The sequence below is a fragment of the Callorhinchus milii genome, unplaced genomic scaffold (genome assembly GCF_018977255.1).
Source record: "Callorhinchus milii isolate IMCB2004 unplaced genomic scaffold, IMCB_Cmil_1.0 Scaffold13, whole genome shotgun sequence".
NCBI classification, from domain to species: domain Eukaryota; kingdom Metazoa; phylum Chordata; class Chondrichthyes; order Chimaeriformes; family Callorhinchidae; genus Callorhinchus; species Callorhinchus milii.
The window spans coordinates 17,052,583-17,074,583 of NW_024704754.1; the positions used below are offsets into that span (position 1 = coordinate 17,052,583).

Sequence of the window (22,001 nt, forward strand, 5' to 3'; positions counted from 1 at the left end):
CACGTCTAGATGATTATCTGTGACTGTCTTAAGGACAAAAACATCTGGATTCCTTTTATATGAGTGGGTGTGTGTGTGTTGGGGGGGGGGAGAGAGAAAGAGAGACTGACAACGTGGCAACTCTATCCCCATGATGTACATTTGAACTCAAAAGAAAACCAAATTAAAGAGAGAGATATGGGGGGGATGGGGGGGGGGAGTGCAAATAATTACCTAAATTCATCTCACAGTATGTGGCTCAGTTACACCCTTCACAAAAAAACATGCAGAACACAACCCTTATTCAATGGAATTTATGGTTTAGCTCTTTTAAAAAAAAACTAGCAACTGACCACCATTTTCTTATGCTCATCTGGAACAAAGATTAAAATTATGCATCAGATATTAGAGGGGACAAAAAGTGTCTGTCTGGCTTCCTAGATGCAACAAAATGCTTTTTTTCAGCAGCGTCCAAATACTGTATCATCATTGTTCACATTGGATTTTGATTAAAAAGAACAGCGTTTAGTCTGGACTCGTTACAGAAACGTTGCTGGCTTGGTTTTTTTTTCTCTTTCGTTCTGTTCTGTAGTCGCTGAGGTCAATTCAGCTCAGAATTGCACCACCCAGACACGGTGTCTGAATGTTCAAAGAGGCATCTCACGTTATCCCAAATCCAGCGCTTTGGGTCATCCTCCAGACGTGAAAGACGCTATACAAATATAATTTGTTGTTGCTGTTTTGCTTCCACCAGTAATATCCATCCCCCTTATGCTAAGTCTCACTTAAGTTCCTGTCAACGCCACATCCCTCGTACCTCCTCATGTCTAATTTCTCAATCCTCCATGCCAACTGCCAAGACACAATACTGCATTCCTGGGATTCACAATTCACTGTATACTCAAAAAATACACTCATCTCTCTATATATTTGATATGTTGAGATCGCACCATCTAAACGTCGATCTATTACTCCTTATGCTTTGGTATAACGTGGCTGAACTTTGAATGTATTAAACATCCGGTGATGTAACTCACATCTACCCACCTACTTACCTACCAACCATTATGCTATATCTCTGATATGGTCTATGTTTTATGCAGGGTTCACCTATCCCTGTGAAGTGCTGCTCGCTCCCTTGTGTTGCTTTCGGTTACGCCTCTCTGTATCATTTCTATACGGTATTTATACGGTTCCACTCCGCGAACACCCGCCGTACAGACCACGCCGTATCATAACCGACAGAACAACTAAACTTGACAACCTTTGCACGTCTGTTCTGTGTGACCGGTGCTTCTTCTGTTACCTCCTATTGTCTCGTGTAACACAGGATTTGGCCGATGCTAAATGGCCGGTTGCTTGTGATGGAGCGATGTTGTGTACTGTACACTGAAGCCTGCAACACGGTTTTTTTTGCTGGTGCTTTGAGGTTCCCGTCATGCACAGTAATGAGCACGACAATGCTTGCGAGTCAGTCCTATTCATGCACTGAATTCCCCCCTGTTATTTCGGAATCCAGGACTCTTTAGTGCTTCAGACTGCTTTATTTGGGGCCAGTCAGCCGCAAAGGGTATCTGCAGCTTCACAATGTTTCCAGCTCCGCTTCACCAAACGCAATGCAGTACAGTATGCGGTGACCGATGGGAACTATTAAGTGGAGTAGTGAGCCTGAACATGAGGCGAGGGTACCCATTTCTAGAGGTTAATATGGGCCTCACTAGTGTCTGTCAGTAATAATAGCCTTTAATGCACTCCAAAATGATGGAGTGCGGCACCAAACAGGTGTGATAATTAGAGGGTCAGAATGCCCGCAGCCTCGAATGGCAGAGTTTGAGGGCTCTTGCGAGCGAGAATCGATTGAGGACTGCACAAGTGGTTATTTCATAATTAAAAGATACTCACAGAAACCGCACTCGAGATATATCAGCTGGATGATTCTATCCCTTTCATCTTCTTTCTTTCTCTTCATCTGATTTTTTTTTTACTCTTTTATCTCTCTTTTTTTCCCTTCCTCCCCAGGAACTCCCTTCCTCTACCCCTTGGTCTTGCTTACAGTCAGCAATCTCTCGTCTCCTCATCTCTCTCTCTCTCTCCCTCTCTCCCAGACGAAGCACATGCATGACATGGCTACATCGAAATAGAGAGTGAGAGTGAGAGAACGCGACTTGTTCCGCTGCCAATGGGTTGGGCCCCAAAACTTGCGGGCCCTGGGGTGACTACGCAACTTACGCCATTGTATGTACACCACTGCTAAGGCATTCTGCTACAGTTGGGACTTTGAGATCTTCCCATTGCATCTTTTCATATCTTGAGCTCTTCCCAGAAATTTCTAACAAGGAGATTGAGATAGTCCAAGCACAATTTTAGATGGGAGCTTGAGACATTCCTAGGACATGTCCAGTTGGTAGCTTGAGCTCTTCCGAGCACAGCTCCAGCTGGGAGATTGAGGCATTCCCAGCACATCTCCTCCAGTGAGGAGGTGCAGAGCTCATGAGCTCCGGGACACTACCCTGCATGAAGGGCGTTATATAAATGCTAGTTGTTGTTGCTGAGCTTCTACTCTAGTTGGGAGCCAAGTTTTCAATCCATTGGAGCAGGGTTTCTTCGACGAATAAGTGCAAACCACAGTTTGACAAAGAGTGATGTAAATATAACTGCGAACAGAAATGAACTTGTGCCATAGAATATCAAAACACCGACAGTTTATTTGTGATTCGTATCACGCACATCTGCCAGCCACTCCACACACTGGCTTTACCCGGTAGCATGGTGTCACTGAGAGGAAATAAGCCTTCTGAAAGTCTTTCTTCAATTATAAACAGATCTATGTCTGGTGTGGGTTTCACTGGCTTTGATTTTCCAAGTCGATAGAGATTATTTTTAAATTCCATATGTTTCCTTCGCAGCAAGCCACACGCAAAAGGGCAGATCACCAAATGAACAATATAATGAGGGTGAACGAATCGCCAATGTTTATAGACTAAAGACGGAAAAGTAGTCATTAGAAGACCAGACAAATGCAACATTTAGTTTCCTCGTGCTTTCTGTGGCTCCCGGAGGTTCTGGTTCAGAGGCATAGTCCATCTTGATCTCTGGCTCAAGTCCACTGAACGTCTATTTATACCTGTGAGCTGACTGTGAGCTCTCGTGTTGCCTGGGACACTTATGATCCAAGGCAATCAGAGGCCCTGATATTTCATTAAAAACAGAACTGCAGTTGGGCATTTTCAATTACTTTGAAGCAAATGTCAGCCGGGTGTCTGACACACGCGGAAACCCAACCTATCGCCGTTGCTTAAGAGTATCCAAACCAAACTGAGAATTCAATGCCTCCCACCTACACATGGAGCTTCCAGAGATATAGTGTTGGAATGGAACGGATTGGAAGGGAATGCGCACCCTCTCTCCCTCCCTCTCTCCCTGGAGGGAAGGCATCCCGTTTGCCTAATTGGTGTAGATTCTCTGACCCCAAAAAATGCATTTCCGCTTTATTTTATTGGAGTTCTCCACCAGTCTTGACCCTCTCCACATGCTTGGAATTCACAGCACATCTGAAATTCTGCACATGTCCAAAATCTTCTGCAGACCTGGGGATTCAGCGTGGCTCTGTTATTCTTCAGGAACCCGCCATTCTCCAAACCGTATCACCATTGTACTGGAATTCTTTACGGTGTTTTACACAGGCCAAGAATGCGCGTTCAAAGATCTGCTGTTTCATCCGAGTAGAAATCTTGGCACATGGTGTCTTACTGGAAGCAAAATTCCTTGAATGCCTCATCCCCACGAATCTCTGGAAGATGCATCTCAGTCTGTGGACTCTGGAGACTGCGAGAAATTCTATGCAAGAATGACTTTCTCAGACTCTCCGTGTTCTGGGAAAACCATCTGTCTTCAGCAGGTGGATGTAGTACACCTGCAAAGGGGCCCGAGGCTAAGCAGATCTGAGCGGCCCAAGATCAGAAATGGGGCCATTTGTCTTCCAGAGTACAGGTGATAGCTTGGTATTGCTTCTGTATGCCTTACATACAGCCCTCCAATAGCAGAGACCTGTAATTCCCCAGGTCTGGTTCTGCTGCACTGATCAAGCTCACCACTGGCACTGGGATAACTTGTGGCAATATGTATACTAGGGACAACACTGGCACAGAGCACTCAGCAACAAAAACAAACAAAAAATTACATTTACACAGCGCGTTTTATGTCGGGAGGACATCCCCAGGCGTTAGACAGTCAGGGGTTTGGACTTAAGCTGGGGGTTGGGATCAGGAGGGGTAGAGGGCAGGGAGGGTAGGGTGTTAGGACAGTGACCAAAGGCACGATCTAAGAAGAGAATCTTGAGGTGTGTCTTGATAACCAATGCTATTATACTGTCCATTGAATACCAGAAGGCAAAGTAGGATGAGCAATGATCTTCATTCCAACAAATCGCTGAGATAGTAAGGACTCTTTCTTTGGCCTTTCTCGAGCACAGGGCTCTGGCGTAACTGGGCACTACACTGGCACAGGGTCTTGATGTACCTACGAATAGCAATAGCCCTTCACTGGTGTTCTGAGATAACACCCCTTTTACTGTTCATCCACTGCATGTGTTCTGGCTGGTATGACATTCAATGGATCATCATGACATTCTGCGTGAAGAGCGCGATATAAATACAAGTTGTTGTTGTTCCATTCTAACCATGTGATGATGTAGCAAATGCAGGTGTACAGATCTGTTAATGAAGAAATAATAGACCTACACTTAACATGTTAAAGCATCTGAAATTCATAAAACCCGCAGTGTATTTGGCACACGGAGTAAATTACCGGCAGTAAACACACCTGAAATCCTGAAACTACAAATTGGTCCCAAACGCTTTTGGAGACATTTGGTAGCAATGTAAATCAGAGTGCTTGGATTTTCCAGTTTAATTGGCATCAATTCAAGCCTCAATTAGGTTTACTAATTTTTGTTTTCAACAAAGTTGCTACGAAGCTTTTAACCGCTTGGAGAAAATTTGCAAGTTCCAATTACTTTCAGCCAATTTCTTTCTCCCTCTCCCTGAAAGATTTTTGACTTCTCTGTTCTACTGAGGTACAATATCCCTCTGTGCCTTATCTTTCAAGTCAACACCAACAACTTGCATTTATATCGTGGCCTTCACGTACGGTAGAGCCTCAGAGCTCTTCAGCACAAAGTCCAAAGAACATCTGAAAGAGTTTCACACAACTAACTGGGAGAGGTTCAACCTGGCAACACGCTATATCGTGCAAGTTCTTTCTTTCTTCTACACTCACCTGAATCCAGTAAGAGCTTCACTGTCTCATTCATCATCAACAACAACAACAACAATGTGCATTTGTATAGCACCCCCCCACCCAGGGTAGCGTCCCAGAGCTCTTAATCCATTGTGCATCACATCCGCGCACAGCGAATGCTAACAGTTTTGAATCCCAGTAATCACACAAAAACATTGCCAAGTAACCCCATTCTTAGGTCCTGACTCTATACAGCGGCCACTAAAAACAGTGTTTCTGTCCAGCAATCTAAACAAAACGAGAAAAGACTGAAGGAAATGGAGTTGAGGTGAAACACACTGTGATCTCCACGTAAACAGATTGCAGTGGACAGAGGGGATTCAGTGAGCTGAAAACCCCCAGGTACATCTTGTGCCTGGATCAGTGGGCATCCCAACATTATGCTTGGATCGGGATATGTGTGCAGCGGGAGGAATAGGAAATGGTCACATAATTTGGAATATTTGCTTGGTTTGGTGCTTTGCTTGGCCCAGGAAAGCGATTGTCTGGATTGAGCATTATAGGAAATCTTAGCAGCTTCTGCGTGACACATGATATAACCCACGGAATCTGAAAAAAAATACAGTTATTTTGGTTTTCTCAGTCAATGTGGCAAGTAGGGAGGGGAGCTGGGAAAATGAGTCATGTTAGTCCACGAACGAAACAACGTGTTTCCTGTTGACTGTCTCTCCCTCTCTCCCTCCCTTTTAAGCCCACTTTAAGACCTTCCTCTTCATCAACTGTGCGTTTGGCCACCTCGGCTGCACATTTCTAAGTGCCACGTGCAATCAAATGCTTGGAACTGCTAGACAGTCGAGCGGCAGCTGGTTAGGAAATAAATAGGAATTTTGTTGGATGAAATCAACGGTCTTACTCATTAGTTATCCCGCTAAGTGAATGTCTGGGAATCAGTAGGGCGCACAGCACTAGTTCTAACCAGACCTCGACTTGCTTCTCGCTGTTGGTAACCTGTACTGATTCATGTCAACCAGACCGTAGCTGGAGCTGAATTTAAAAAAACAAGGCAGTTGCTAGGAGACAACTCCTTGCTTTCTTCAGCAAATTGCACTTCCGTCTGGGTTCAGCGATCTTGGATGAGCTTTCGAGTCACCCGAGATAATGACAACAATCTTTGCATTTTGATACAGCGCCTCATCACGTCTTCGCGACGTCTCAAAGCGCTTCACAGAAAATACTGTAGAGTGACTTGACCGCATAATTTGCGGGTGAAAGGTGGACACTTAGAAGAATTATCCAGGATTGTGCTTCACCCCAACACCTTAAGTTCAATGTCAAACTCACGCTCTGGGATGCTATCCTTCGTGAGAGATGCTATGTAAGTGCAAGTTGTTGTTGCTGTAGCTTTTTATGCATACGGCGTACATACAAAACTGGTGAAACTATTTAAGTTATTTTAACACAAAGAATTTCGTCCACCCCACCCACCCCTGAGTCGCTGAGACGTTTCAAAGCGCTTTGCAGAATATATTGTGAAGTGGATTGACTGTGCATTCTGTGGGAGAAACGCGGCAGCCAATTGCACACAGATTGTTAACATTAATAATAATACATCTGCAGTATCCAATGCAAACTTAAACTTCATCAAACTTGGGCAAATAACTTTGCAACCGTGAAATAAGTTTAGATTCGAGACGCAACTGAGTCGGCTTGGCTGGAGCTGTCTGGCACCTCAGTGGTAATAGACCAACAAGCTGAGCGTGAGGGCAGAATACATTCCATCAGTTTTAAGAGAAAACCTTTGAGACACAGCACTGGGGGAGGGGGAGCCGGGGTTCCCAGGGGAACGGGGAGGAAACTGAAGGGATTGGCAGGTGATTAGTTCGCAATCCGCTGACTGTTTTGAAAAGTGGATCTGAACAAAGGTACAAGAGCAAGAAAGAGCTTGTGCTTTCATAGCGTCTCATCACGTCAAACCAACAGCAATTACTAGTGACTCTTTTTTGCAGTTATTTTGCACACAGCAAATGTCCACAAGCAGCCATGAGGTGAATGACCATCTTATCTTGAGGATTGGTGTATTCTTGCTTTCAACTATGACTACTCTCTCAAAAATACACTGTCAATTCACTTTATCACTCGACCGTATATCCTGCGAAGCACTTTGAGACATCTCAACAATGTGATAAGGTCCTATATCAAATGCCACGATTATTATTATTATTATTATTACTCTACATTATGAATCAGAGGAATATTGATCAAGGCATGGTGGAAAACTCCCATTTTCCTTTTCGAATACTGCTATTCTATAACATTCACCTGTAAAGGCAGGCGGGACCTCAGTTTAAGGTCTCAATGAAAGGATGACATAGTTGGTTCAAATGATCTCATAAAAGAATCTCAGTGAATGGTTCCTGGCAACGAGAAGGAATCAGAGTTATTGGATGAGATGGGTGGAAGTAACCTCTTGAGAAATTGGATAGACTAGACAAGACTGACCCATGGTATAGTCCTGCCTGAAACCATTTCTGTATAATGTATGATGTTTGCTGGCAGTAATGAGCCTGTTTTGAAAGCCGAAATGATCTTGTCAAGGAAAGCTGGAGAGTTGGTCCTGAATGAAGGGATCAGAACCAGTTGTGGAAAAGAGCACATCTCTGTGAAATGTCAGTTGAGCGCTCGACTATTTGTCAAGAAAACTGTTCCTGCAAGCCCAGGCCAAAAAAAAAAAGCCATTATCAAAGCAAATAACCTCAATCCATTATTAGAGGAATGATGGGCTGCAATTGGGAAACCTGCCAACATAGCCTGGGGTTAGGCTGGGATGGAATTAGATGGGAGGAGTCGCTGGGCTATGGAGGACAAGTTAAAACCCTCCCAGCGCTGAATCAGATTTGAGATTTATTTCAGTTTGTTTCTGATAGAAGTGCTGGGAAAGTCGTTTGATTAAAGACAGATTTGACATTGTATTCATTGAACGTTCTCGGGGCTGTAAGCAAACTGAGTTATTGAAGCAGTGGACAGATCTGATCCATTTCAAGGACGCATCAAACTACACTATACTGTATCCCCTGACATGTCTTTCCCCCCCCCACCCACCACCACCACTGCCTGAGTCAGAAGATTAATGGAGAGGCGATGTGAAGCCTGTCTTCACCAGTCTGTACCAGTCACTCAGTTTGGAACTAGGTTTGAAATTGGTTTCTGGGGCCTGGGAGCTTTTATGTCTGTTGCAGTCCTAAGCAATTGAAGTCATACTGTTTATATGCACTTTAATGTGAAACAGCTGGAAAGTCAGAGCAAATGTAAAGCTTATTAGTCCTGATATCAACAAGATGTAAGATTTTGCCCGAGTGCCAAAGTATTTAAACAAATGGGAGTGCACAGTCGAAAACACAGCTGGCTTGGAAATCACATTTCATCAGAGCTGCATAACACAATTACCCTTTTTGTAAGTCATTTTCCATACTCATGCATTAATTAAGAAGAGCACCTTAAGGGGAATATAGCAGAAAAAGTTACTTCGAAAGTGCTGGTTTGCATTCGGGATAAAAGAGCCCTTTAGGTCCGATTAAATTGCTAATAGTGAGGCTTAAGCAATTGGCTGCGGTTTATTAGATAGAATAATAACAGAACGGGGGAAGAGGAAAGCAGTATAGCACTTGATAATTATCACCGGTGACAAATTATGCACTAACCATGAGCACACCCTAATCTGACACACTTTGTGACTTTCAGTTTACTAAAGTAGGCTGGCGCTCCAGCGCAGGATTGGAAAGAGTCCTCCGTTGTTGGAAGCACTGTCCTTTGCATGAGACGTTAAACCATAGTTTGGAAGTCAAACCATATCTGCCTGTTAAGATGGATGTTAAGGATCATCCTTCCGGCCAACAATCCAACAGAGGAATTGAATTGAGCAATCACATGATAGCTGTTTATGGGAAATTGGATGGGCATAAATATACATTCGCTGCTCCAACTCTCCAGCTGCTTCAGCAATTGAAACAATCCAATACAATAAACTCGGCGGAAAGAATTATTATTATTATTATCAAGTATGCAGGGCTATGGAGTGTCATGTTGAATCCTCCATTTTTTATTCACGCAAATAAAATGAACACTGGTGTTGACGTTTGTCAGCGTTAGAGATTTCAGTGTTAAGGACGCAGTGCTGGCAGGGAAGAGCCTACGGATGAGGAAAGAGAACAGAGGCAACATTGGATAATATCAACGCTTTCTGGTAAGACAATGACTGCTCCAAATGCCAACAGAAGCAAAACACATGCTGTGGCCAATATCCCAGGAGCCTTAATTAAACCTTAGCCAAAGAAATAAAAAAAAATGTCAAATAACGGCGATTATAAGCTGGCACTTGGCAATCTAATGTTACACTGTATTCTTGCAAATCTCAAAACAATTTTCTTTTCCTTCAATTCTCCTGCGACGGATTCAATAACAACTTTCGAAAGGGAATTGCATATTTATTTCAAAAGTAAAAAAAATTGCAGGGCTACGGGGAAAGAGCGAGGGAGTGGGACTAATTCGCCGCAAAATGTACAGTCAATTCACTTTACAGTACGTTTTGTGAAGCGCTTTGAGACGTCTCGGAGACATGTTAAGGCGCTACGTCAAATGCAAGGATTATTATTATAATTGGGTAGCTCTATCAGAGCACGATGGAACCAGTTTAGACTTCCACGACGTGAGTTCCTGAGGGTTTTCTGTTGTGTCTAGGACAACAGAGACTCCACCCCGCGCGAAGGGCCTGGCGCAAATATAAGTTGTTGTTGTCGTGAAGCTGCCCGTGCCAGGCTCTCGCAGCTTATTTTTTTTTGTGTGTTGTGAAAACAGTTCAGCCACTTTGCAACTAGCCTAGATCACAGAGCAAACAACACGGGGCTGTTGATTCAGGTGTCTTTCTCTGCCAACTCCAATTCAGACATGTTTTTTCCGGTCAACTGTAGGAATGAATCCTTGCTGATAATGGGAGCGCTGTTAGAGGCAGCTGCTTGATCACTGCTTGGCTTGTTTCTAACTGTCCCTGTTTTGGAGGAAGGTGGAGAGGGATCAGGATGAGCGGATCAGAACATGTGCAATTCATACTTGCCGAACGTTCCTTACAGTTGCTCGCACAAAGCAAGTCCTTCCTCTGATACACTGTTCTCCTGGTGACTCGCAGCGACTGACTATCCTACTCCTCCCCACTCTCCTCTCCCCCTCCCACCCACGTATTGCATTGCTGCGTTTTGCCCACAAAATATACAGTCAATTCACTTTACAGTACATTCTGTGAAGCGCTTTGAGACGTCTTGAAGACATGATAAGGCGCTATATCAAATGCAAGTATTTTATGCTTATATTATTATTTTAGTTTAAAGCTGGGACACCCTTGCAAAATATTTTCATTTTATCCACTTTCCCCATCTCGTGCTCTTTCTGCGTCAAGCACATTGACTGGACGAGAGAGAGCAGCCTTGTAGGGTTAGCCCATCGCTGTTCTGGAACAAGCTGTTAGATGGCAGGATACCAGCCCAGAGTGTTTCATCCCTTGCCACTGGGGAAGATCTTTCCTTGGGCTCAGCACCACCCCCCACCGGATTCCCTCAAAGGTCTTCAATTGGAAACACACACAGCGATCTGGCCAGCACTCTTCACAATTGCAGAACTTCCGTGATTTTAGAGCTCAGAACCCTTGTTGTAAACCCAAAATCACATTAATGTGTGTCTTGTCTGTGTATATATGTATAGTCTAAGCCAAAATCCTAAGGGTAGGATGGTCCTAGCTGGACAAGCAGCAGGAAAGCTTGCCAGACATAACTCTCAATGAGCAAGCTATTTGTTTTTTAGCAGCTTAGACTCCAGCAGTTACCCCAATGCACATTCTGGGGTCCCCAAGCCTTGGCTCTTGCCAACCTGTGCCTAATACTTTCCGGAATTAGGTAAACAGGATGCGTTCCCCCCAGAGAGAGAGAGAGAGAGAGAGAGCACATTCTATTCCGACAAATATCTCTGGGATCTCCACATGTAGGTGGGATGCAGGGAATTCTCAGCTTGGGTTGGATACTCTTAAGCAACGGTGATGGGTTTCCGCGTGTGTCAGACACCCGGCTGACCAAAATCAAAATGTCTAAATGCCTGTCCTTGTGACTGGGGAGCGGGGAGGGTTTGCACGTGTGTATTCGGACTTGCACTGAAATCCAAATACCTTTCCTCACATTGTTGACAAGGATGGAATCGTATTACGGTTAATGTTTGCCAAAAAGGAAGGGGGCGAAAAGTGACTTTGGCTGTTGCTTGTGTGTTAAATGGGACCCCTTCACTTAGCGAGGGTGTGGATAATGAGAGGAGAGAAACAAACACTGAAACAGCCTGAAATATAGCGTGCAGTTCAATCGAAACAAGCAGTGTACGGATATTTATACCAGATGATAGGGGGACAAAACAGCAGGAATGCTTGGGAAAATTAGGGACACAGGAATAGAACATTATACCACATGGGCATGTTGTATCAACAGACTAAAACAGCTGAAAAATTAGATATAGGGAGTAATATGCCACAGATGTCTCCTTGTCAAGTGGAACTTGATAGCAGAGATTTTCTCCCTACTGTGTGTATATAACGCACATTAAGGATTTTACTAACCCTGACTGCAGGCAAGGGTGCAAGCGACAAAGCGTTTGTACAAAGGTTTCCAAGGTGACTGAGAGTTTTCAGTGCTCAGAGCTGAAAATCATTACTGAAAACAGTGGGTAGGCCATTCGTCATCTGGCAATCCAAAGGCCAAGTCGAGAGTGTTTATTTTAGATTATTATTATGGGCTCTCAACAGAGGATATCTTGCCTTCTTTCCTCCCTTCGAGTTTCCTATACTTTTCTCTCGGGCACTGGTTCCTGCTTCTATCGGACCACCATCGACGGTTTGGCCTTCAGCCACTCTCCCCACACCCTTTGGAGCTCCATCCCACGGTCCCTTCTCCTCTCCCCTCCCTCTCCCTTGCCTCCTTCAGGACCGGTCACCCTCCTACCCCTGCACTCCCTCCCTGCACGCCACCCCTCCTGATCCCACCCCCCAGCTCGGGTCCAAACCCCTGACTGTCCAGCGCCTTGGGACATCCTCCCAATTGAAAGACGCTATACAAATAAGAAGCTGAAAAAAATGAACACGAAGATAGGAACATAAGAAATGGTAGACGAGAAAAGGTCCATCCAGTTCGCCTTCCACCATCCTGGCAGTCTCTGAACTACTCACATATTGTATCCCATAATATTATTTCCTAAAAGAAATCTATCTACTTTGCGTTTCAAAGAATCGACACTTTCTGCTTCCTTACTCCACGCGGGTTTCCTTACTCCACACGCCTCTGTCTACCTGAAAGTAAGTAGGAACCCGGTTGTTACTCAAATCGGCAGGTCATAGCCAAGGGTAATAATCTCTCTCAAAAAAGAATATGCGGTCACTCAAGCCACGACTGTTGGCGGAACACAGCTGTGCGCAATTGGCTGCTGCATTTTTGCCCACAAAATACACAGTCAATCCACTTTGCAGTATATTCTATTCAGTGAAATGCTTTGAGATGTCTCAACAACATGTTAAGGCACTATATCAAACGTGAGGATTATTATTATTATTATTCCACCGGCTCCTGAGGTAGCCTGTTCCAGCTGCGCCTCTGGTTCCTCGTCCAAAGATTTTTACTTCATCAGATGTGGCCTTGGCAAGCTCTCCCAACTTGGAGAGAGGAGCCTCAGCTGAACCCGTTCCTGTCCCTCGTAGAAGCTGGGGAACTTAGCAGTTTGTTGGTGAGTTGGTGCCAGATGAGAGACTTGATTCACCCAACTCTGACTCGGTTTAGCTGGGCCGAAAGGAATTGTGGTGTTTGACATGAACGTGACTTGTAATTAAATCTCGTCTTGCCCTTGACTGTCTCTGTTGGACTATTCCGAGTGATAACAACAATAATAATAATCCTTGCATTTGATACAGCGCCTTATCCTCGAGACGTCTGAAAGCGCTTCACAGAAAATACTGTAAAGTGAGTTGACTGCATGTTTTGTGATGACGGAAAGCCCAGCAAACACCAAGGACTTTAATCCTTTTCTTGGCGTTGAGTTCTTCAACCTCAGTCTCCTCGCTAAAGTGTACTTGTGCCAAACACCAAAGCACTGATGTCATCCTCCAACTAACCTCACCCCAAACGGGTGTTATGCTGGGCCAACAGCCAACAGTGCTGTGGTGGGGAGCAGGGAGGGAATGGGAGATAATGACCTTAAGAAAGGTTGTTAAGAGTTAGTTAGTGTCTCGCTCTCCTCCTCTGTGTTGAAAATTGAACTGTCTTCTCTTCTGAACATGGAACCAATTGTTTCACATCCTCTTGTTGACCGGCTGCTGGAGTTATGCTATGGAAATGAGCCTGGGATTTTTCTCGGCCTCAAGCTGCTTTAAGTGGCCTGCGTCCAAACCAGTGGAGTCCTGTAGTGCAGTGGTTAGAGAGCTCGCCTCGCAAGCTAGAGAGAGAGACTCGGGTTCGATTCCCGGGCGGGGCGAAACCTCAGGCAATTTTCCGTACTCCACATGCCTCTGAGTAGGAACCCGGTTGTTAGTCAATTGGCGGATCGCTCTCTGGGGGGGAATAATCCCTTCAAAAAAAATAATTTGGTCACTTAATCCTCTCAATTGGCTGCCGCGTTTCGCCCACAAAATATGCAGTTAATTCTCCTTACAGTATATTCTGTGAAGGGCTTTGAGATGTCGCAATGACGTGATAAGGCGCTGTATCAAATGCAAGGATTACAGAGGTGCCATGAACACACAGGCCTTGAAACAGTGCATCAAGGAGCAGACAAGACATTACCATGAGCTCGTTCAGCCAACACATCTGCACCACATGTATTGCTCTCTCTCTCTCTCTCTCTCTCTCTCGGGGAGTTTTAGAAAACGCACAGCTGGAAATATACAACACATGATCGTAAAAACACTCCAATTACTGTAATAGAATTACAAGAGTCCTTGGAAGAATCTGATCGTCAATCCAAACTTGTTGCCAAAATTAAGTCCCTAAACGAACATAGAAGTCTTTGAGGAAGTCTTTGATTACAATGAATAGTAATTTGATCAAGATCACAAGATCACCCACCCTACTGTCCCAGTGTCCTGGCCTCAACTGCCTTTCCTGGCAACATCTTCCGATCGCCAATTACCTTCTGGGTAAAGAAAAACTTCCCGGTGTCTTGTCCTGAAATTGCCCTTTGCCATTGTCCTCTTATCCTACTGTCTCGCTGAATCCCAATGTACTATTCTAGGTTCACTTTTCCAATCCTATTTTAAATTTTACGCACCTTATCCTGTGCTTTGGGACATCCTCCTGATGTCCCAGAGGAGGCTCTCTACAAGTATAATTTGTTGTTGCTGTTCGACTCAGAAGCCAATGCCCCACCTTAGCCAAGGCCTCACTACCTTGAGAAACCGAGTGAAAATCGCTCCTTAAATGAATCTGTAGACGTCTCTTTGATCTCAGACAATCAGTTCAAGGCAGGTAGCATTCCTTGATCGGGTCTTTCAGAAGTGGACGGTTTAACTTGGGCTCACAGTTTCTGGGCAGGGAAGGGGTTGGTGGAGCACTTTATTAACGGAGGTCCCAGCTCAGGTGGTTGTTAAAGATCCCACTATCGGAGAAGATACGGGAATTTGACAAAATTTCCACAAAATACAAAGTACACAGTCACTACACTTTACAGTATCATTCTGTGAAGTATTTTGAGACGTCTGGAAGACGTAAGAAGGCGCTATATCAAATGCAAGGATTATTATTATTATTATTATTGTTGTCTAAGTGCTCTGCTTAACCAAACTGAAAAACGTTCTAATAATAATACGATTTTACTCTGGCGTTTGCGTTTGGAGGGATGATTACCCCCGGAAAGCGATCCGCCAAGTTTTGTGAATGCTTTGAAGAGTCCGAACTCCATCTTGCACAGCAATCTATTCCACCCCCATGGATCCAGTTGCTTTGTCTATGTGCGTTGGGGCATCTGGAATCAGTTTGTCTAGTCCTCTGTCTGGCTGTAGCTAAAGGGGGGCGGGGAAGGGGGGGAGTGTAAACTGTGTAAACCTAAAGACAGAACCACCACAACTCACTACAAACTCTCAGATCCCTGCACTGAACATGTTATTGACTCCAGCATTTATGTAACACCCGTCACAAACCCTGGCGTCTGGGAGCGCTTAAAATATCCCGCATTAATAATAATCCTTGATATAGCACGCTATCGTGTCGTCGAGGCACCTCAAAGCGCTCCACAGAATAGATTGTAAAGTGAATTAATTGACTGCGTATTTCGAGGGCGAAATTTTGAGGGCGTTAATTACAACTGAGGCGCCACCTCAGAGCTTTTCGGGGCCATTTCCCTGAATTTGGGAATAATTATTTTAGGAAGTAATAATAACTCACCCGCGTTATTTCGATACTACCTGCAGCACGCAGCCAGAGAAGCTCAAGAATGTCTGCGTGTTAAACCCGGGGCCGAAAGGGCATAGCTTTACCGCTGCTCGTGTCAGTCGGCGTGTCACCTCCTGTACTGTCAGCATGTCGTGCGGAGAGACATTTACATGTTTAACCCTGCAGCTCAACCGCTCGAGCATGTTCGGTTAACGCCTGTACTTACAGGAGTTTCGCCCACAAAATATACAGTCAGTTCACTTTACGATGTATTCTGTGAAGCGCTTTGGGATGTCTCGACGACGTGAGGAGGCGCTACATCAAATGCAAGGATTATTATTATTATTATTATGTCAAATAAAACTCAGTATCGTTTCACTGCGTATCGTGCGATTTAATTGCTGGGCTCTTCCTAACTCTTCCTAACTTTGCCAATAACGCGCGCACACCGCCACTGGCAACGACGACGACGAGAACGACGACGACAACAGCAGCAAATTACGCCTGGGGAGGACGTCCCGAGGCGCTGGACAATCAAGGATTCGCACCCGAACTGAGCGCTTTCGCTGCGAAAAAACCGCGCTCGCCGAATAAACCAACTGCAACAGCCGCAGAGAGAGCGCGCACCCGCCACCGCGAACAGCCTCGCCTGTCGGGCGGACCCGTTTCTGAGCTGCGGGCTGCTGGCTTCCCAGTGAAGGCTCTTCCACAGGATTTCGCGGAAGGATCTTATGCTTCAAGACCAAATGGACGTGCTAACCCGAACCCTCGCCCTAACTCCGAGCCGTCCGTTTACGTAGCAATTTGCCGTATCCCTCGTGTCAAGACGGTGGTGAATTCCCGGAGGTGCGGAATCTCCCGATATCAACTGCAATGAGCAGCGTGACACCCAGTGGTGAGAAGATATAGTGGCAGAGGTCCGCACTGCAGTACAGTACTTACTGCGTCGGGCTGCACAGTCTCGGGGCTTTACTCCAGTATCTCCACAGCGAATCTGTGTTTTTTTTGGGGGGGGTTGGCTGCGCGTCCAGAAGCCTTTGCGGAACCTTCTCGTGTCCGGCACCTCCGGTGACTGATTCGCACTGCTCTGCCAACGCGCTCTCTCGATCGCGACACCCTCCTCGACTTGTGCGGTTGGTTGGCAGTCGACACTTTTCACTGTGTCCCGTGAAGATCCTGGGTCAGCCTGGTTCAGTTTGGTGGCCCTCCTGTCTCTGGGTCAGTGTCAGTTGGTGGCACGTATATATACGCGCGCAGCAATATTTGCCAACAACCGAACAGTCACTACACTTGACAAGAATCGCCCGAGACACGCTTTGAGCCGCTTCGTGCAACAATAATCTTGGCATTCGATTTATAATAATAATGACAACGATCCTCGCATTTGATACAGAGCCTCATCACGTCTTCGAGACGTCTCAAAGCGCTTCACAGAACATACTGTAAAGTCAATTGATTGCATATTTGTGGGGGAAACCCGGCAGCCAATTGCGCACCGCAGCGCCCCCGCAAACAGACGTGGATTGAGTGACCATTATTTTTGAGGGATTATCATCCCCGGAATAGCGATCCGCCGATCGACTAACAACCCGGGTTCCCACTTACTACCTTCCCATTTTGTAGCCGACGTATAAGGCAAATTATTGTCGCTTTGTTAAACGTAAGGAATATTACGATTTAATCTTTCCACACATCACAGAGCACCTCTGAGCGAGCGTTGCTCCCTTTGAATCCAGATTGTTCTTTACCTGATCTGGGAGTGTTGGTAACCTTTCTCTAAGGCCTCCCCCCCCCCCGAGGCATTTATTTCACTGAAGTATTACAAGGGTATTTATTCAGAACACGGATTCTCTCGGGGCTCTTCTGTGCCCGTTTTACATTCCAAACGATTACTAACTCCCGTCCTCGCACAGGCAACACGGCGCATTAATCAGAGAGTCAAAGAAATTATGTCCATCAACCATTCAAGCCTACATTGGCACTGCGAGATCAGCCACTGGAGCGAACTACTGTAAATCTCAATTCCCTGTTTCTCCTTGCGTTTCTCTTCACGGGCAGAGCGTTCCCGTCTTCAGTGCTGCGGCGTCAGCCTTAACCGGGGCGCGCGGAAAAAAATCACCCACCGCGTGGACGCATCTTCCAAGAAGCTCCGGAACTCGTACGGGTAACAATCCTGAGCTCAAACCCCCTCGAAAATAACGTGCATTTACACGGGGCCCTCCACACAGTTCCAAAGCCTCGGGGGCGTAGTGGCTGAAATCACGGCCGTCATTAATTCGCAACGGAGACGGAGGCGAGGCGGCGGCGGGGGGGGGGGGGGGGGATTAAGGGCAGGGGGCGCTCCAGAAATTATGGGCAACAGGAAAAAATCCGAAATACAAAATGCCCGTCCTACCAACCCACCATCTCTGGTCCTTTAATGATCGGCAGTGCCCTCATCGGCTGATGTTTCCGGTGATTGTTTTCCGGTCTTTTTTCAACATCGCCATTTCTCTCTCAAGACGCGTAATCTTCCGGGCGACTCGAACGGGGAGACATCCTGCCTCGACGGTTCAAGCCCCAAGTCGGGCTTTTCAGCTCACGGGTCCAAGGCTGATGCGATTTAATAAGTTAGCGCTGTATTGTCAGGTGCGCCGCGCTGCGGGGGTCAGTCATTAAACCTCGTCGGGCGAACTCTGAAGATTCCATTAAGAGAGAGAAAAGGGAGTTAATTAATCCCCTGGATAATGTTTGGCTCATTTCTCTCCAGGGCTAATTGTGGGACCATGCTGTGTGCAAATTGGCTGCCGGGTCCGCCTGCAAAACATACGGTCTACTCCTCGATGTTCGCCTCTACGTCAAATGCGTATGGCATTAAAGTGGTCAGGTTTCGTTCCGAAACACCTAGCCGGTCAAGTCCAGTTGCCGTCAGTGGAAATAAAAGAGAAAGCAAGAGATGCGTCCTCCGAGGTCTGTCTGGAGCTTCCGAAGTGATCGCACGTCCAGTTAACACCTGATGTCCAATCAGCGCAGTCTCGACAAAAGAGGCCACCTAAGCCGCGCACCAGTAGGAATTCTGGCTGCTGCGGACGTCAGCGGTCCATCGCAGCACACTGCCGGTCACTCGGTTAGCAGGCGAGCGATGTGTTGGATGCGAACAGGTCCCCCGTTCTGCATGGCTTTGCCTGGAGAAGTCAACCACCTGCTCGAACAGAACAGCGCGCACGCCCACACTGACCGCTCTGAATAGCTCGTGAGTGGGTGGAACGCAGTACGGTGGAGTCCCGTAGCTCAGCGGTCAGTGCGCTCGGCTCGCGAGCGAGAGGACCCGGGTTCGATTCCCCGGGCAGGGCGTAACGTTGGGCAAGTTTCCTCACTCCACACACACACACACACGCGCGCGCTTCTGTGTACCCGGCAGTAAGTAGGAACCCGGTTGTTAGTCGATTGGCGGATCGCTTTTCCAGGGGTAATAAAACCTTTTAAAAAACATTCTAATAAACTGGTCACTCAATCCACAACTGTTTGTGGGACGCTGCCTGCTGCATTTCCCCCAAAATGTAGTCAATTCACTTTACAGTATGTCCTGCGAAGCTTTTGAGACATCTCGAAGACGTGATAAGGCGCTGTATCAAACGCAAGGATTATTAGTATTATTATTATTATTATAGTAAACTCCTGACAACTCTTCGATCGAGTGGAAAAGGGTTCAAGGACGAGCTACACGGAAAGAGTTGAAACGATTTTTTTTTTCAGGAATAGCCACGGCAGACATTTATTTTGCGTGCGAACGTATCGAAGACAATGTAATTAAAGAGGATTTTAAACAAACTATAAATTTTTAAGGCATGGCACGGAAAAGCAGCCGAAACAGGTACGGATGAAGCACTTTGGGGTCCCACTCAAGTGAACAGCTAGTAATTATCAGAGTTTTAATTCCAATTAAAACTCTTCATTACGTTCACAAAGAAGCCAGCTGTTGAACGGTGCCTGTAGTTTGGGTCCATTTATTTGTGTAAACCGGTCGAGAGAGAGCTTAATCCTGTGGGATTAGTCTTCCTGAAAGAGAAAAGTGGGAAAAATCCGAAATATTCAGAAAAATACCTTTCTAAATATCAAATATTATTCGGTTGCGTTATAGTTATAGTGACAAAATATTAAAACATTTCAAAAAAATAAAAATATTTTCAAAATTAATATTTTAAAAAAATGAAGAAAAATCTGAACTATTAAGACCTGGCGCGATTTTGGGTTTCCAGGCAGACGCAAGGGGTAGGGGGGACAACACCAACAGCGCCCCTCGCCCAGGGTAGTCCCGTAGCTCAGTGGTTAGAGCACTCGCTTTGTAAGCGAGAGACCTGAGTTCAATTCCAGGCAGAGGGCGAAACCTTGGGCAAGTTTCCTTACTCCACACAGAGCCTAATAATAATCCCTCCAAAACCAAAAACAATAATAAATTGGTCATTTTCAATCTACGACTGTTTGTGGGACATTGCTGTGCGCAATTGGCTGCCGCGTTCGCCCACAAATGTACAGTCAATTCACTTTACAGTGTGTTCTGTGAAGCGCTTTGGGACGTCCTCCCGACGTGAAAAGCGCTATATCAAATGCAAGGATTATTATTATTATTATTATTATTATTATTATTATTAGCATCCCAACGAGCTTGACGGTAACGGAGCAAACGGAGTAACGGTAACGGAGTTTCCCTCCGGTGGCAAACATCAGTGAAGTTACCTTCGCCGGGCGCGGTTTATTTTTCACCGACGTAGGAAACGTTCTTCCCGGTCTTTTTCAGGGTCTCCAGCAGGACATCCACGCTGTGCCTGGACTCGATCACGACTTTTTTCTCGGGCAGATCAATGCTGAACTGAACGTCTGCGGGAAGCGGAGAGGTTCAAACTTTTACAGGGATGGGACCGTGGGGTTCTGTCTCCACAGCAAACGGCCGACAGCATCCTCCGGTCACACTCAATAGAAGACGCATTAAGAGATTTGTTTCCGACGGCTTCTGCTAGTGGCTGTCTGTTTCCCCCCCCCTCCCCCCCACCCACCCCCACGCGAGCCCCCCTACCGACGCACGAACAAGGTGGTCTCGCCCGCTCTACCCGGCAGACTTTCCCGAGCACCTGCATTTCCTGTAGGGGCTAAAACATCTCGGTCGGTAACGACCGTGGCTCGTGTTTGGCTGGTGAATCAAAAAGAGGGGTGGGGAGGGAGGGGGGGCAGGGGGGTCACACGCAAGCAACCAAAAGTCCCGCGACCCGAGCCACCGATTTGGTCGGTTTACCGGGAGCAACTCTCCCTCCCCTCGTTGAGTCTTTAACCGCCGCCTCTCGGTTCAACAGAGACTCCACCGCTAACAACGCGGAGCTCCCCGTTACCCCACTGGAGTCTCAGCCTCGACTTACCTCAACCCAGAGGTGAGAGAGAATCGCTCCGCACACACACACGCACACGCACACACGCGCACACGCGAGCGCGTGAGAGTCGATCTGACTCGATTCCCCGCGCCCCCACCCCCCCGCCCCCCCCCACCTCTCCCCCGCCCCAACACGCACCCACCGCGCTCTCTGCCAACTCACCTCCCAGTTTGTTCAGGACTTTGGTCACAGCGCCCGAACACCCTTCGCAACTCATGTCGACGGAAAACTCGCGTTTCTGCACAAGGCAAAGGGTTGAAAACAGTTCAAACCCGAACAGAAGATTCCTATTCCCCCCCAAACACCCCCCACCCCCACCCCCCGCCCCCCGCGCACACACACACACAGGGTGACAGAGAGCACCCCCCACCCCCCGCACACACACACACACAGGGTGACAGAGAGCACCCCCCACCCCCCGCGCGCACACACAGGGTGACAGAGAGCAGCCCCCCCCCACACACACCCCCACCCAGGGTGACAGAGAGCACCCCCACCCCCCCACCCAGGGTGACGGAGAGCACCCCCACCCCCCCCACACACACACACAGGGTGACAGAGAGCCCCCCCCCCCACACACACAGGGTGACAGAGAGCACCCCCCACCCCCACATACACACACAGGGTGACAGAGAGCACCCCCCCCCCACACACACACACAGGGTGACAGAGAGCCCCCCCCCCCCACACACACACAGGGTGACAGAGAGCACCCCCCACCCCCTCCACACACACACACACAGGGTGACAGAGAGCACCCCCCACCCCCACATACACACACAGGGTGACAGAGAGCACCCCCCACCCCCCCCCACACACACAGGGTGACAGAGAGCACCCCCCACCCCCACACACACACAGGGTGACAGAGAGCACCCCCCCCCCACACACACACACAGGGTGACAGAGAGCCCCCCCCCACACACACACAGGGTGACAGAGAGCA

General features: G+C 47.0%; 1 protein-coding gene across 2 annotated transcripts in view; it reads right to left on the bottom strand.

Annotated features, from left to right (window-relative positions):
• Positions 1-19,359: 19,359 nt before the first annotated feature.
• LOC121850039 (copper transport protein ATOX1-like) overlaps positions 19,360-22,001 on the bottom strand; it is a 5,119-nt gene continuing 2,477 nt past the window's right edge. The window contains exons 2-4 of one of the 2 annotated variants that reach the window (XM_042339983.1): positions 21,218-21,293; positions 20,370-20,510; positions 19,360-19,691 (exon numbers count right to left, since the gene is read on the bottom strand). In XM_042339983.1, the coding sequence (XP_042195917.1) occupies positions 20,386-20,510; positions 21,218-21,293 (201 nt within the window). In that variant the 3' untranslated portion in view covers positions 19,360-19,691; positions 20,370-20,385. The remainder of the gene's footprint in view (positions 19,692-20,369; positions 20,511-21,217; positions 21,294-22,001) is intronic. The other variant, XM_042339984.1, reaches the window with a different exon arrangement.